Raw genomic sequence first — 14,014 nt, 5'->3', positions numbered from 1 at the left:
TCTCCCTCTCTCTCCTCCTCTTCCCTGCTGGACCATCCCCATACAAGCACCTTGCTGCAGTGATGACGACGCGTCCCACAGCGACATCTCGCGGTCACGTCTGGAATTGCACATCTATGCTCCCGTTTAAACGCCAAACAGAGCGTCAGAACAGGTTTAGGCTACGTGCAATTTCCAAGTTGACAATTATGGCTTTGTATAATCAGCTAAATTTCTTTATACGATTCATTGAAGTCTTTGAACGCTTCTACAAAAACAGAAAAAATCCTGAAAAATATCCAACCAAAAGGAATACTGATTATTTCACAGATATAAAAAAAGTAGCCTGGCCTATAGGCAGATATGAGTCTAGAAAACAAGCAAACCCAGTTATTAGTTCTTCTTCAAAAAAGAGGATTGTTTCACGTAAATAAACCCTGGTTTTCAGGCGGACTGAGAAAAAAACGTGTTCCATTATTCCTGAAAGCTGTCAGCCAATCAGATTAGAGCTTGCCAGACTGAGAAGTGCTTTTCAGTTTTGTGTGCAATATCCTTCAGACTGTCATTTCAGAGAATATGGGCAGTTGGTGGACATGCCGTGTGCAGCTAATGTCTACACATTTGTTTTTTAAGAGACTTTTTTAAGAATGTTTTGTTGTAAACTAACATATTTGTAATAACATGAGTCATGATTGGATGATGATTTGTCTTTTCAGGCATGGGGAGTTAATGGAGGTAATGGGCAATCAGATAAAGGACATTTTCTGTTTGATCAGTTTAGATCGCCTTTGTATGCCCAGACCAAAATATCAGCATGATGTCATGTGAGAGGCACCACTGTATGAAAAGACCGTTAATCCCATTTCTGCCTGCCATCAGCCAAAGCAACACACAGAGAGTCAGCGTGTCTGGACGGGGTACTTCCGCTCTGGAGCAGTGGACACAGGCATGCATTCACTCCAGTGGCATTGAGTGGAAGAGGATGAAAAGGCACAGACTTGGTTCCTTTATCAATTAGCTCCAATTCCATTACAATTTGTCATTTGAATATGAATGTTCTGTTTGGATACACAGTCAGAATCATAGTCATATTCATAATCCAATCTAGCATGTAGGCTCACTTCAAAATGCCACAGCAAAAAAAAATTATAAAAAAATAATGATAATAATTCTGGGACCGTCAGACAACAGATACTTCTGCAGTAATGAATTACACTGAAAATTTCTGCAATAATAATCTGAAATATCCAAAAGTATAGACTACTCCGAATTTAAATAGGTTAAACTACAGTAAATCTAAACTTTACAAGTATTTCAAAGTTCAAACTACAAGCTAGCAAAACCAGCAACAATAAAGCTATAATTTTATTTATAGAGAAGCAATTAAATGACACAAAATAATATGGATCTCCATTAGACGTACAGTATTAAGCTAGAATAAATAAAGTTTTTTAAAAAAGCTAGTATCACACGAAAGAGCTTTAGGCTATTGCCAAGTGTGCTTGCATATACACAGGAAATTTACTTTGGTTTTGAAGCTTCCAGGACACAAATATAAATATAACAAGACATATAATAACATTTAAGTTAAAAAAAAAGTATAAAGACAGAGATAGGTTTAGTCAGAATAAACATTTACAGACAATGAACATACATTATTGTGAAGTAAAATGAATAAAAATGACTTTTAATAAGGATACGGCACAGAAAAGTGGGGTATCGCACTTGGAAGGCGTTTAACTGTTCAAGAGGGAAATAGCCAGTGGGAAGAAACTGTTCCTGTGCCTAGATGTTCTAGTGGTGCCTTTAATCTGAGGCACCGGCCAGACTGCAACAGTTTAAATAGGTTGTGGCTGGTGTGAGTGGAGTCTGTGATGATTTTACCTGCCCTTTTCCTCACTCTCGAAGAGTACATGTTCTGGAGGGTGGACAGGGGGGCACCAATTTTCATCTCTGCAGTCCGGATAAGTTCCTCATCAGTCTCCTGATGTCCGATTTGGTGGCTGAACCAACCAGACAGTAATAGATGAACAAAGGACAGACTCAATGACGGATGAGTAGAACTGTGTCAGCAGCTTCAGCTGGCGAACAAAGTACAACCTCTGCTGGGCCTTTTTTTTTTTTTTTTTTTTTTTACAATGGAGTCAATGTGATTGTCCCACTTCAGGTCCTGAGAGATGGTGATACCCAGGAACCTGAGTGGGGGGAGTGCTGGGGTGTTCCTCCTGAAGTCCACTATCATGTCCACTGTTTTGAGTGTGTTCAGCTCCAGGTTGTTATGACTACACCAGACACCCAGCTGCTCAACCTCTTGTCTGTATGCAGACTCGTCACCATCCTGGATGAGGCAGATGACTGTGGTGTTGTCTGCAATAGGACTGAGTTGAAAACATTGTGACAAACAGTAGGCCTATGTCATACTTAAATTAATTTCCCATCGTTTATTGATACAAGTAGATTGTTTTACAACACATTTTAAGGCATTTCAGTTAGGGGCGTTAATAAGTGTGCAGTGAAATGTGACACGATTAGCCTAGTTATACCTACTGCATCTTCCACTATTTTAGGGAAAAATCGGGTCCATCAGAGACGTCAAATAGATTGGCAGAACATGTCTCAAATGCCGCGTGCTGCCACTTTTTTATTTTTCTGTTTCCAGGGTCACAGCCAGATCTCAGGACCGTTCTTTCAGTTACAAGTCAAGTCAAGTCACATTTATTTATATAGCACTTTTTCAAAGCAGCTTTACAGAGATAACAGGAAAATAATGCAAAAGAGTTTGTTTCCAGAAGAAAACAGCATCACAGTCCAGCTTAAGTAAGTTCAGTGATGTGTAATTTTTGTTTTAAAAAAAGTTATCAATTTATATAGCCGCTCTGGAGTAAACCGTGATGTCATCGTCCAGCTCAGTTCAGTTCTTGTATAATAGTGTCAATGTTGGCAGATCAATATTATTGTTGAATATTAAATTAAATGCTCAATTTAATTTCCCCAACTAAGTAAGCCAAGACAATGGAAACAAAGGTGAAAAAAGGTGACAGTAGCAAGGAACCAAAACTCCGGTCAGGTAAAAAATCAGGTAGCAGAATAGAGAAAAAAACCTTGGGAGAACCCAGGCTCAGGCCCAGACCAGTTCTCCTCTGGCCAATGACCGAACAGTGTATGATTATGATTCAGGCAGCATTATAGGTCAGAAGTCAGATTGGCTTGGAACAATCAGAATATTATCCAGTTCCATCTTAAGATCAGAGTCATCACATCGGGATGGAGACGGGTTGGTTGAGGATCAGTGTTGATGGCTGTCGTGTCGATGAGGCCTTCGATGAGAGTCTAGTTGACACAATCTCTGCTGACACTTCAGGGATGCGTTGTGGTCGTGTCCAGGTGCAGGTCCTACATCTGGTCTGGATACGGCCCGGATACGGCTGACTACATCATGCGTTGTGGTCGTGTCTATAGGCGCATGCCTCTATCTGGTCTGGATACGGCCTGGATCCAGCTGATTACAGTAAACCTCGAAATAAGCAGAAAGACTAATGGCGCTTTTCCACTGCATGGTACGGCACGGTTCGGCTCGGTACGGTTCGGCTCGGCGCGGAACGGTTCGGCTCGCTTCGCTTTTCCACTGCGTGGTACGACTCGACTCGGTACGGCACGGTTCGGTTCGCTTTAGCTCGGTTGCTTTTCCATTGCAGTTAGTACCGCTTCAAAATGGGTGGGACTGATCGTTATAGTTGCCGCCTCTACTGCCATGACATCATCCTAAACGCGCCACATTTCAAACACACAACACGGGGGATGGTGCTCTTGATTCTCGGCATGTGGATGTTTTTAAATTAAATTAAACGTTCTTATAATGGTTTACTATATGGAAGGAGAATTCTTAACGTGTAATTAAACGTTGCGTTCATATTCTGGGCTCATCTGATTTTTTGTACATAGCATAGCCTACTTTATGATTTTAGTATCATTATAATGATTAATAAATGCACGCACAATTATCCGTGAACTTGATTTGAACAAATGCCTTTCAACTTGTGTGTGCAAAATTCAGAATTAAATGAATGTGCAGCAATCTTTACAAATAGAGAGTCTAGGCCGAATGTAGCCTACTGTTTTAAACTACTGCCATTAAAAAAGCGCATTTAATGTTAATGTTATGTTATTTTTTTCCATCTGCCTATGTTGATTATGAAAAGTGAACAGCACGAGACGAGTAGAGAGACATGGAGCGAGTCAGACATAATTTTGACCACTTCATTAAGTTTTGTTCACTTTGTTTTCTTTAAGTGAATTTCGTTTTGTATAAATTTTATCTTAATTTTAATAATTTTTTCATCAAACAATTGCCTGGATTGAATAAGATGCAAAATAGACAATTTAACAATTGAGGCGCCCGAGCGGTCACTTGCATTGTACGTTAACTGGAGCGCATCTCATCCTCAAATACACAAAGCTTGAAATGTCTTTAAACGAAATAATTCAAAACAAAAAGAAATAGGCTACTCTCTTATGTAATCCATTATGTGCATTTCTCTCTATAGGCGCGTTTACTACGAATATGGCGATCGTCAACTTCATCTTTGCCATGCACAGACACTGACAGAAAACACTATTTTATAAATAAAAATCAGTGCACGCGTTTTAATAAAATTAAAACTTTAATTGTGATCATTAAAATAATTGAATATTAAATAATTTGTGGCCAATTTTTGCTCATTTATTAATAGTAGGCTATATATATATAGGCTATATATAGGCCTAATTTTATTAAATTGAACAAGCGCAAAATTCAGCATTCAATCAAATATTCAAAAAGACTTAATAATAATAATGTTATTTCAACATAATATCTCGTTATTTCGACATAATGTGCGTGCAACAAGCAAGATGTGCGTTTGTAAATCCGGGGACGCGTGCACTGATTTTTATTTATAAAATAGTGTTTTCTGTCAGTGTCTGGCAAAGATGAAGTTGACGATCGCCATATTCGTAGTAAACGCGCCTATAGAGAGAAATAACATTATTATTATTAAGTCTTTTTGAATATTTGATTGAATGCTGAATTTTGCGCTTGTTCAATTTAATAAAATTAAAACTTTAATTGTGATCATTAAAATAATTGAATATTAAATATTTTGTGGCCAAGTTTTTCTCATTTATTAATTATATATATATATATATATATATATATATATATATATATATATATATATATATATATATACACACACATATGTGTGTGTGTGCCCTCAGCACATGCGTTAAAAATTATCCGGCGCCGCCCCTGACTGCAAGAAACAGTTTACAAGAAACTTTTGAACTGCAAGACACTACAGCGTTGGCTGTTGTCTACTGGCTATTTAAATCTAGCGGGTTTGTCTCGTGCATGGTCTCGTGTCGCAAATACAATGACACTGGTAGTGACGATTCTGTCTGACCAATCAGTGATCTTCAGTGTTTTCACGTCACATTTTAGTACCGGTACGGTACGCTTGGAACCTCAACAGAGGTGGTACCATTTAAAGCGAGCCGAAGCGAGCCGTACCGTACCGTACCATGCAGTGGAAATGCGCCATAAGCGTGCCGTACCGAACCGAGCCGTACCGTACCATGCAGTGGAAAAGCGCCAAAGCGTGCCGTACCGAACCGAGCCGTACCGTACCATGCAGTGGAAAAGCGCCATAACATTAGCGTAGATGCCATTCTTCTTATGATGTAACAAGTACATCGGGTGTTATAGGAAGTGTTCCCGGTTCCTGCTGACCTAATTTATGCAGCCTAATAATCATTTAACTGATTTGAATAATAGGAATGTACAATTTTCTATGTGTATGCCAGGTTAAAGAGATATGTTTTTAGTCTAGATTTAAACTGACAGAGTGTGTCTGCTTCCCGGACAATGTTAGGAAGACTGTTCCAGAGTTTAGGTACTAAATAGGAAAAGGATCTACCACCAGCAGTCGATTTTGATATTCTAGGTATTATCAACTGGCCAGAGTTTTGAGATCGCAATAGACATGAAGGACTATAATGCGTTAAGAGCTCGCTCGAGTGTTGGGGAGCTAAAGTACTTTGTAAGTAATCAGCAATATTTTAATATGTATACAATGTTTAACAGGGAGCCAATGCAGTGTTGACAGAACCGGGCTAATATGGTCATACTTCCTGGTTCTAGTAAGAACTCTAGCTGCTGCATTTTGGACCAGCTGTAGTTGGGCTGTAGCTGTAATAATCTAGTCTTGAGGTCATGAACGCTTGAACTAACTGTTCCGCATTTTTCATTGAAAGCATATGTCGTAATTTAGATATTTAAGATGGAAGAATGCGGTTTTACAGATGCTAGAAATGTGGCTTTCAAATGAAAGATTGGTATCAAAGAGCACACCCAGGTTCCTAACCGACGACGAAGACTTGACAAAGCCATCAGTACGTGCAGATGTTTTTGGTCCAATTATTAGAAACTCTGTTTTTTCAGAATTAAGTAATAGGAAATTACTAGTCATACACATTTTTATATCAGCTATGCATTCCGTTGATTTCTTGGATTGGCAAGTTTCGTCAGGGCACGAAGAGATATAGAGCTGAGTATCATCGGCATAACAGTGAAAACTAATCCCATGCTTCCTAATGATATCTCCCAAGGGTAGCATGTACAGAGTGAACAGCAACGGTCCTAGTACTGAGCCTTGTGGTACTCCATACTGAACTTGTGATCGATTAGACATTTCCTCATTTACTGCTACAAACTGATAACGGGCAGATAATTTTCTGCATGCCTTTAAAAAATCACTACAGCAATACAGGCGAGGTTCGGTGATGGTTTGTTTTACATTAATTTGTGTTATGTTGCAAGCTTTTTTTATGAGAAGACAAAAATTTATTTTCACTGACCACTAGCCACCAGAGTGCCAAGAGAGACCATATCTGCTGTGTGTTTTGCAGTTTATATCAGGTGCTGCTGATCGGTCCCACATGATAATGTTTTGATGGTAACAGTATATATAATTAGACATATTTACTGGAAGTGGCTTCTGGGTTCGCCAAGAGTTAAGTGCAAGAATGTCATTTTTAGTCGCCACCAACTATGGGTGTCAGGACAGTGTGTGTCATATATTTGTTTTTTCAAAAAGTATGGGTTACTAAGTTTATAATAAGTAGGCCTAAATAATAAGTAGCCTACTTGTCTGTCAGAAACAATCATAGCCAATAGGAAGGGGGTCTTTCTGTTCACCATAAAAGGAACACATTTCAAGTAAGAGGAGGAAGAAGAAGTGTTTAATATCCTAACATACAGTCAGGGATCATCCCCACTCAATCACAAAGATCGCTATCACCTGAGTATTAATCCCCTGCACGTACTTCATCTGCTCATCATAACAGATACATGTAAGCACACACCTCACTTTGGCACTTTGTCTGGTCTCGTTCATGAGTAAGGACTCACCTAACCGTCTGCACTTACCTCCTATGAAGTGTATGCCACGTCTATTCATCTCCCATCCTGTTTCTCCAAGTCTCCATCGTCTTCCTGGTCTCTATCGTTTTTTCCCTTGTCCAGTAGATCTTCTCACCTCTCTTCCAGCATCGGTGTGTGTGCTTCTGCCATCTACCTCCTTGTCATCCACGATCTCCTCAACCATCTGCAACGGAAAGAACTGTCATTATCTCCATTTACCACTTCTCAAAGATATTCTCATTTATCTGCACTCACTAGTGTTTCTCACCTCTATAAATCTTGTTGTGAGTCTCTATTCCGTAACACATACATGGTTACTTTTGACATGAAGCAGTTCTGAAAAGTAGTTATCTACGAAGTTTTAAAAAGTCGACTGAGGATGTAGTTAGAACATTCATGCTAGTTTTTGATCGACCTCTAGAGGGTCCTAAAACACAAAAGGATTTCTTCCTTTGTAGAAATGAGTATGAACATCGCAGTTGTTGAACTCTATCAACCCTGGGTCTGGCTATTCCCAACACACATAGCCTACTGTCAGTGTCATGCGCTGTATTGCTTTGAATAATTGAATGGTGTTATTTTATTTACAAAGATTCAACACAAAGTGTGCACATCTAACAGGAAAAAAGCCACGCCACAGCTCCAAACATAGAAAACCACAGGTGACGTTTCGAGCCAAATGGGTCAAAGTCATTGTCTAATTAAGGGCCATTGGGCTTGAAACGTCACCTGTGGTGAGAACATGAAATAGGCCTAAATATTTTGCTATGTCTGTAGCTGGTGTGCCAACTTTTCCTTTCTTTTCTTTTATTATTTGAAATGGCTGTCTTTTATGACACCTTAAAGCCATGGCCTCCACTAAACAGTGATGGATCTGTTGTTAACTTTATGGTTAGCACATTATACTATTATGAGGAACTCACACCCAAACCTTATCACTCTATTTAACAGTTTTATTCCAGATTCAGTTCTCCACAAGTACAAATCTACTAAACACATATGCATGTTGCTTCATGCGATACATATACAGTATATAGTTTATTTTCCAAACATTCTGTCATGCAAGACAATTGTTTTAAGCTTATAAGGCACAAAAGCATCAAAAACAAATAAAAGAAAAGAAATAAATTATATCAATAACAATATAGAAATTAAATAAAGTAAACATAGTTGTTATAAACCGCAAACCAATCCACTTGAATTTATACGTTTGCATATATCCCTACCAGCAAAAACAATCATATCAAAGCAGCTGAAAGCAGTGATAGCAAGAAAAATTTCATTTATATGAATAATTTCTTCAGTATTGCCATATTCACTGACATAATATACTCTGAATCCTTGATAGGGGACAAAACAAAAAAACATAATGGACAGGAATACAATGTTTTTCAATTGTGCCCAGAACTCTTGACGTTGACACATGGCCTTTCCAAATGTCTTTCTCACATCCAGCAGAAAGTAAACTTGGAAAAGTGCCAGCACACTCCAACCCATTATCACTAGAATGCAAATAACATAGTTTAACGTCTTCACAGCAGGCTCCCGGAGAGCCTGTCCGAAATTAAAGCACTGACTGGAATCATTCTGCGTGGTTCCATAGTTAGCCATAGTTGCTGGGAACATAGAGCCAAATATGACCAACCAGACGACTGCACTTGCAATCGTGGCATGAAGGATGCGATGAAACTCTAGCCTGTGCTGTTGATCACATTGCTCCACATAACGCACAATAAGAAGAAAGACATAAAAGATGAATGCAAGATACATGTGAGCATGGACCATAAGACTGACAATTTTGCAGAAATACATGCCCAGAATCCAGGTTTCATCAAAAGCATAATAGTAAATGCGAAAGGGCACCGTGAGAAGGAAAATGGAGTGCACTGCTATTAAGTTTATCACAGACACTTTGGTGAAAGAGAGACGTCTTTGGGACTGTAGCATACAGGACATTAGTAAAACATTAAGAGTCCCAGAAAGAAAGATGAATGTGTATAAGACCAGAAGAGCGATTCTGAAGTCCTTCGGCAGGCCAGTGTGGTTTGTGGTGTTGTTTATGATCATGCCTGACACTGCTGAAAAAGAGACATTTTTGGATTTACTTGCTCTCAAAAATGTATTAATTCAATGCTAAACATATTTAAATAAAAAAAAGAGTCCAAGAAAAGAATCTTAGTAAATGTATTATTATGAGATTTAGGGTGAAATATAACATAAACTCACTTTTTTCAACTCTTTTCCTGGTAAAATGTTTTTGCCCTGAAAAATAGATCATTATATTCATCAAATTTCTTTTGATCAATGTTTATTTATTTATTTTCCTCTACAATTTTTAAATACATGTTGGTACATCCAATAGCCTGTTCATTTCATACCTGTCAGGGTGAAAAAGGACTTGAAGATCTGTCCTTCTATGGTGTTTTAAATTAGCTGAACTTGACAGTTCTTTCACACACGGTAATATTAGCAGAAGTTTCAAAACACTTCCCTTGTAATTCTTCTAAACACCTTTCAGTTTTAAAGGAAGCACAAAAGAGAGAAAAAGATTAAACAATTTAAATCAAATTAAGGTAGCCAGCCTGTACCTATATTTGTAAAACAGACCTACTACATCTATATTGCAATAACCATTGTTTTAACACGTTTTTCGTTTTTTAACGAAATAACGTATAACTTCGTATAACTTGAGGATTATTCTGCAAAATTATACTGATTAAGTATAAAGAGTATAATTCCACTGATAAAGAGTTTGGCACATCAAGAAAACGGTTGCAGATACTTACCCATTTACCTAGTATCAATCATATACTGAATAGCAGTAGTACTTCAGCAGACAGCAGACAGACAGTTTGATGTAACAGAAGCAGTTCATCCATTCACTGTAGGTGTCAAGAGAGCTGAAGATGAAGTGATGTCAGCTTGTCAGTTCATGTGTAAATCTTCTGTCAGTGTCAAACAGCCAGCCTCCAGAGCCTCCAGGAAACACCCTCTGACCGTTATTTGCCACAGTAGAGGTTAAAGATTTACAAATCTCGACAGCACATATGAGGAAGTTTCTCTACATTGCAATGTTTTCTTTCTCAATCTGGCCTTCCTGCTCTCTTTTTCTCTCTACCTTTCAATAATGCACTAATCTAGTAACCGGAACATTTTTTAAAATGTTTTATTAACAAAGTTCAGGAGGATAGATAGATAGATAGATAGATAGATAGATAGATAGATAGATAGATAGATAGATAGATAGATAGATAGATAGATAGATAGATAGATAGATAGATAGATAGATAGATAGCACTTTATTGTCCGTGTACACGGAAATTTGTCTTGCAATACAAGCTCCAACAATTACAACACAACAACCTAAAAAAGCTAAAAACATAGAATCATCAGTAAAAACATAAATAGATAGCCTACTTAATTAATATGATGGGGGGCCTGCCCTGCAAGAGTGGTCTTCAATAGCCATAAATATATAGATGAAAGTGAAAGTAGGGGGGAACTATCACTTCTTTACTCTCCTGTATTGATTCAGCAGAGGAACAAATGAGTGTTTATATTTTTTAAAGGACCCTATAGCGCCTCCCGGAGGGCAGGAGTTGATACTCCCGCTGCAACACATGGGAAGAGTCCTGGGAGATTTTGTCAGCCAGTCTGACGGTGTGCAGTAGCCTACATGGCTTTCAGTGAACGCGTTCTCCACTGAGTGTCCCACCAATTTGGAACAGATTCCCAGGAGCCGTAGAATCCTTGCCTTCAGATGAGCTGAGAGGCCTCCATACTGCAGAATGCTTTGAATTGTTGACACAAAGAAAAGAGACAGGATTTCGCTGCTCGCTCCGAATGACCTAAGTCTCCTTAAAAAGTAGATTCTCTGCTGTACTTTGCTGCAGATATAGTCTACATCAGGGATAGGCAACTCCGGTCCTGGAGGGCCACTGTCCTGCAGAGTTTAGCTCCAACCCTAATTAAACACACCTGAACAAGGCAATCAATGTTTTCAGGATTACTAGATAGATACAGGCAGGTGAGTTTTTATCAGGGCTGAAGCTAAACTCTGCAGGACAGTGGCCCTCCAGGACCGGAGTTGCCTATCCCTGGTCTACATGATAGGTCCAACCGTCCAGGAAAGGTCACTTTCTACGTGCACTCCAAGATATTTGAACAATGATTTTCACATTCAGATAATTAACAAGTGGAGAGCACTCAGCAATCAATGATAAGAGGTGTATACATATTCAGCAGTCCCACCTCAATTCATTTACAGTTTAGCAGCATCCCTCCACCACCCCTTCTCCACACTTCTAGTCCTAACCATTTACATAATGGGGGGGGGGAGAGTACTCTGGGTTCGGGCCGAACACCGAGCTCGGAGCCCTCCCCCCGGACAGCACGCCAAATACGCATTAAACTTTACTTCCTCTAAATGTATGTAAGTGTGAACTCGTGAAGTACAAGAAGTCGTTTTTTTCCTTGAAACATTGAATATTTTATTTAATATAGGTCATGCACTGCATTTGATTTTATCACAAAACATTGGCGTGTACCACTATTGGCCATACCACCATTATTATATTACCTAGTTTTACTAGGATATATTGTCAAAATAACATAGTCGTATGAGAATATACTAGGTATATTCTGAGACTATGCTAGTAAAGACAAGACAAAGACTTGCACCTGCACCTGCACAGACAAATGGCTTTTCAGCCCGCCAAAACAGACGGGTCCGTGTGCCTATTTAAGTCGCGCTGAAAGCCATTTTCATTAGAATTTTTTGACTGAGGAGCAGCAGCGTTGTGTCGCGTGCAGGCACAGTAGAGTCAGGGAACCAAGTTTACATTAGAAACCGGAACGCTCCCTTTCAACACAGTTCACTCGCATGGTGTCAGTGATGCTTATGGGGAACGCAATTCAATAGTGCAGAACGGAAGACCGCCCTGCGAGCCCGTAGCCCAGGGGTGCTTGGTGACATGGCAGGCAACATGAGAGAAAGGGACTTGAAAGGTTTGTCCAACAAGACGGGCTCAAGTCAGGACCCAGAGCCCATGGGGCATGATGCCACTGAAAAAAACCCCAGAGGTTAAGCAAACAATATCTGCGCCTGAAGAGCAGAAATGTCTAAGTTGTAGAACCTGGCAAAGGAGCACGGCGAGGACCAGCCAGCCACCGCACAGATGTCGGCAATGGACACTCTGCTAGACCAAGCCCAAAAAGAGGCCATTCCCCTGGTAGAGTGGGTCCCAAGCCCAAGGACGCCTGCATGCGAACTGGAGTGAGTAACCCCGTTTGATTATTTCTAAAACCTAATCCGACATGGCGGGAATGGCTCCCCAAGCCTGGCTTCAGGTGGCGAGGGGTTGAAGAGTTACAGATGGTAGCTCTTTGCACTGTGGCAGGGGGCTGACGCTTGGAATAGGATAATGAAGAGGAGGATTGCTCTGTTTGTGAAGGTGTTTGTTTTTTATTTGATTCACTATAATAGTGGAAGGAGGTCTGGGTGCGCATACCACTGGTGAGGTTGAGTCGACGACAACTTAGGGCGACTAGAAGCAGTGGAAGAACTGGCAGGAAGCTTCCTACCGCTTCGGCAGAAAGTGGTGCATTGCCTGCGATGACTTCGGGGCCCCTGTAACACTCTCAGCGAAGTCGTCCTGCTGGCGGCGCCCCGGCTCTAGGAACCACTTATCGAGGTGTCAGCTGTCAGCTGTCAGCTGTTTCTTACATCTTGGCTCGATAGAGGAAGAGAACAGGAGAGCATGCGAGGCAAGCGATGCACTCGGTGTGCTCGTCCGAGGGAAGCAGGGTTTCTGCTTTATCCACACTCGTGACGTGCCATTTTGCAACAAACGTCACTCACATTTGCTCTTTTAATAAGTCTTCACTGCATACATTTAAAATTTAATATAGATGAATCCTTATTAAAGTTATTCAGTCAAGATTTACATTAATGTCAGACATCTCAGCAGCAGGTTTATTGGCTGCTGTCACTTTAAGATCTGAAGCTCATGATGCGGATCTGACAGAGCCTATGTCCTCACAAATCTTTAAGACTTTATTTAAGACTTTATTTAAGTCATTTAAAACTGTGCTTACGAGGATAAAAGCGGACATACTATTGTGAGTATTTGTCCATTCAAGCGAGAAAGAGAACTCAATGCGGCCGGTGCGTTATCTGGAGAGGCTTTCTGTGCTGTTGTGTTTATCTGTCACATAGACATGCAGGAAATTCACAGACAGCATGCTAGTACAGATTTAAAAAAAAGTTTTTGCATCTTATCATGCTTGAATGATTTGATAGAACTTGAATGAATGATAGAGCGCATGTGTGTGTGTGTGTGGTCCCCTTTCTATTGTTCCTTTACAAGAGAATGAATATAATCCCACTCAGCTGTTTGTAATTTCATATTTCTAAATTAATTGTTTTGTGTACTCCACACTACTGAGCATTTAGATGTATATTTTAGGTTGTTCAAATTCAACATAAATAGGTTCAAAACATGCAGCAAGTTCCCAGAATCTAGCGAGGAATGCATTCAAGCTGAGTTAACAGTAGATCAGGGATTTAAACTGATT

The 14,014-nt window shown here is 39.8% G+C and overlaps 1 protein-coding gene across 2 annotated transcripts; it reads right to left on the bottom strand.

The window, feature by feature from the left end:
- Window positions 1–8,377: 8,377 nt before the first annotated feature.
- LOC311292503 (putative G-protein coupled receptor 141) lies at window positions 8,378–10,583 on the bottom strand. 2 transcript variants are annotated; one of them, XM_084412216.1, is made up of 4 exons: window positions 10,225–10,583; window positions 9,817–9,949; window positions 9,665–9,700; window positions 8,378–9,513 (listed from the first exon to the last, which is right to left on the bottom strand). In XM_084412216.1, coding segments are annotated over exons 3-4 (903 nt in total). In that variant the 5' UTR covers window positions 9,666–9,700; window positions 9,817–9,949; window positions 10,225–10,583; the 3' UTR covers window positions 8,378–8,611. The 2 variants fall into 2 exon arrangements, with proteins under 2 accessions (XP_084268342.1, XP_084268343.1); XM_084412217.1 differs by having other exon boundaries at window positions 8,378–9,516; window positions 10,225–10,581.
- Window positions 10,584–14,014: the final 3,431 nt, after the last annotated feature.

Source organism: Rutilus rutilus (assembly GCF_951802725.1).
Source record: "Rutilus rutilus genome assembly, chromosome: 6".
Lineage (NCBI taxonomy): Eukaryota > Metazoa > Chordata > Actinopteri > Cypriniformes > Leuciscidae > Rutilus > Rutilus rutilus.
Note: the sequence above shows the minus strand (reverse complement) of the source record. Positions and strands in the feature narration are given on the sequence as shown.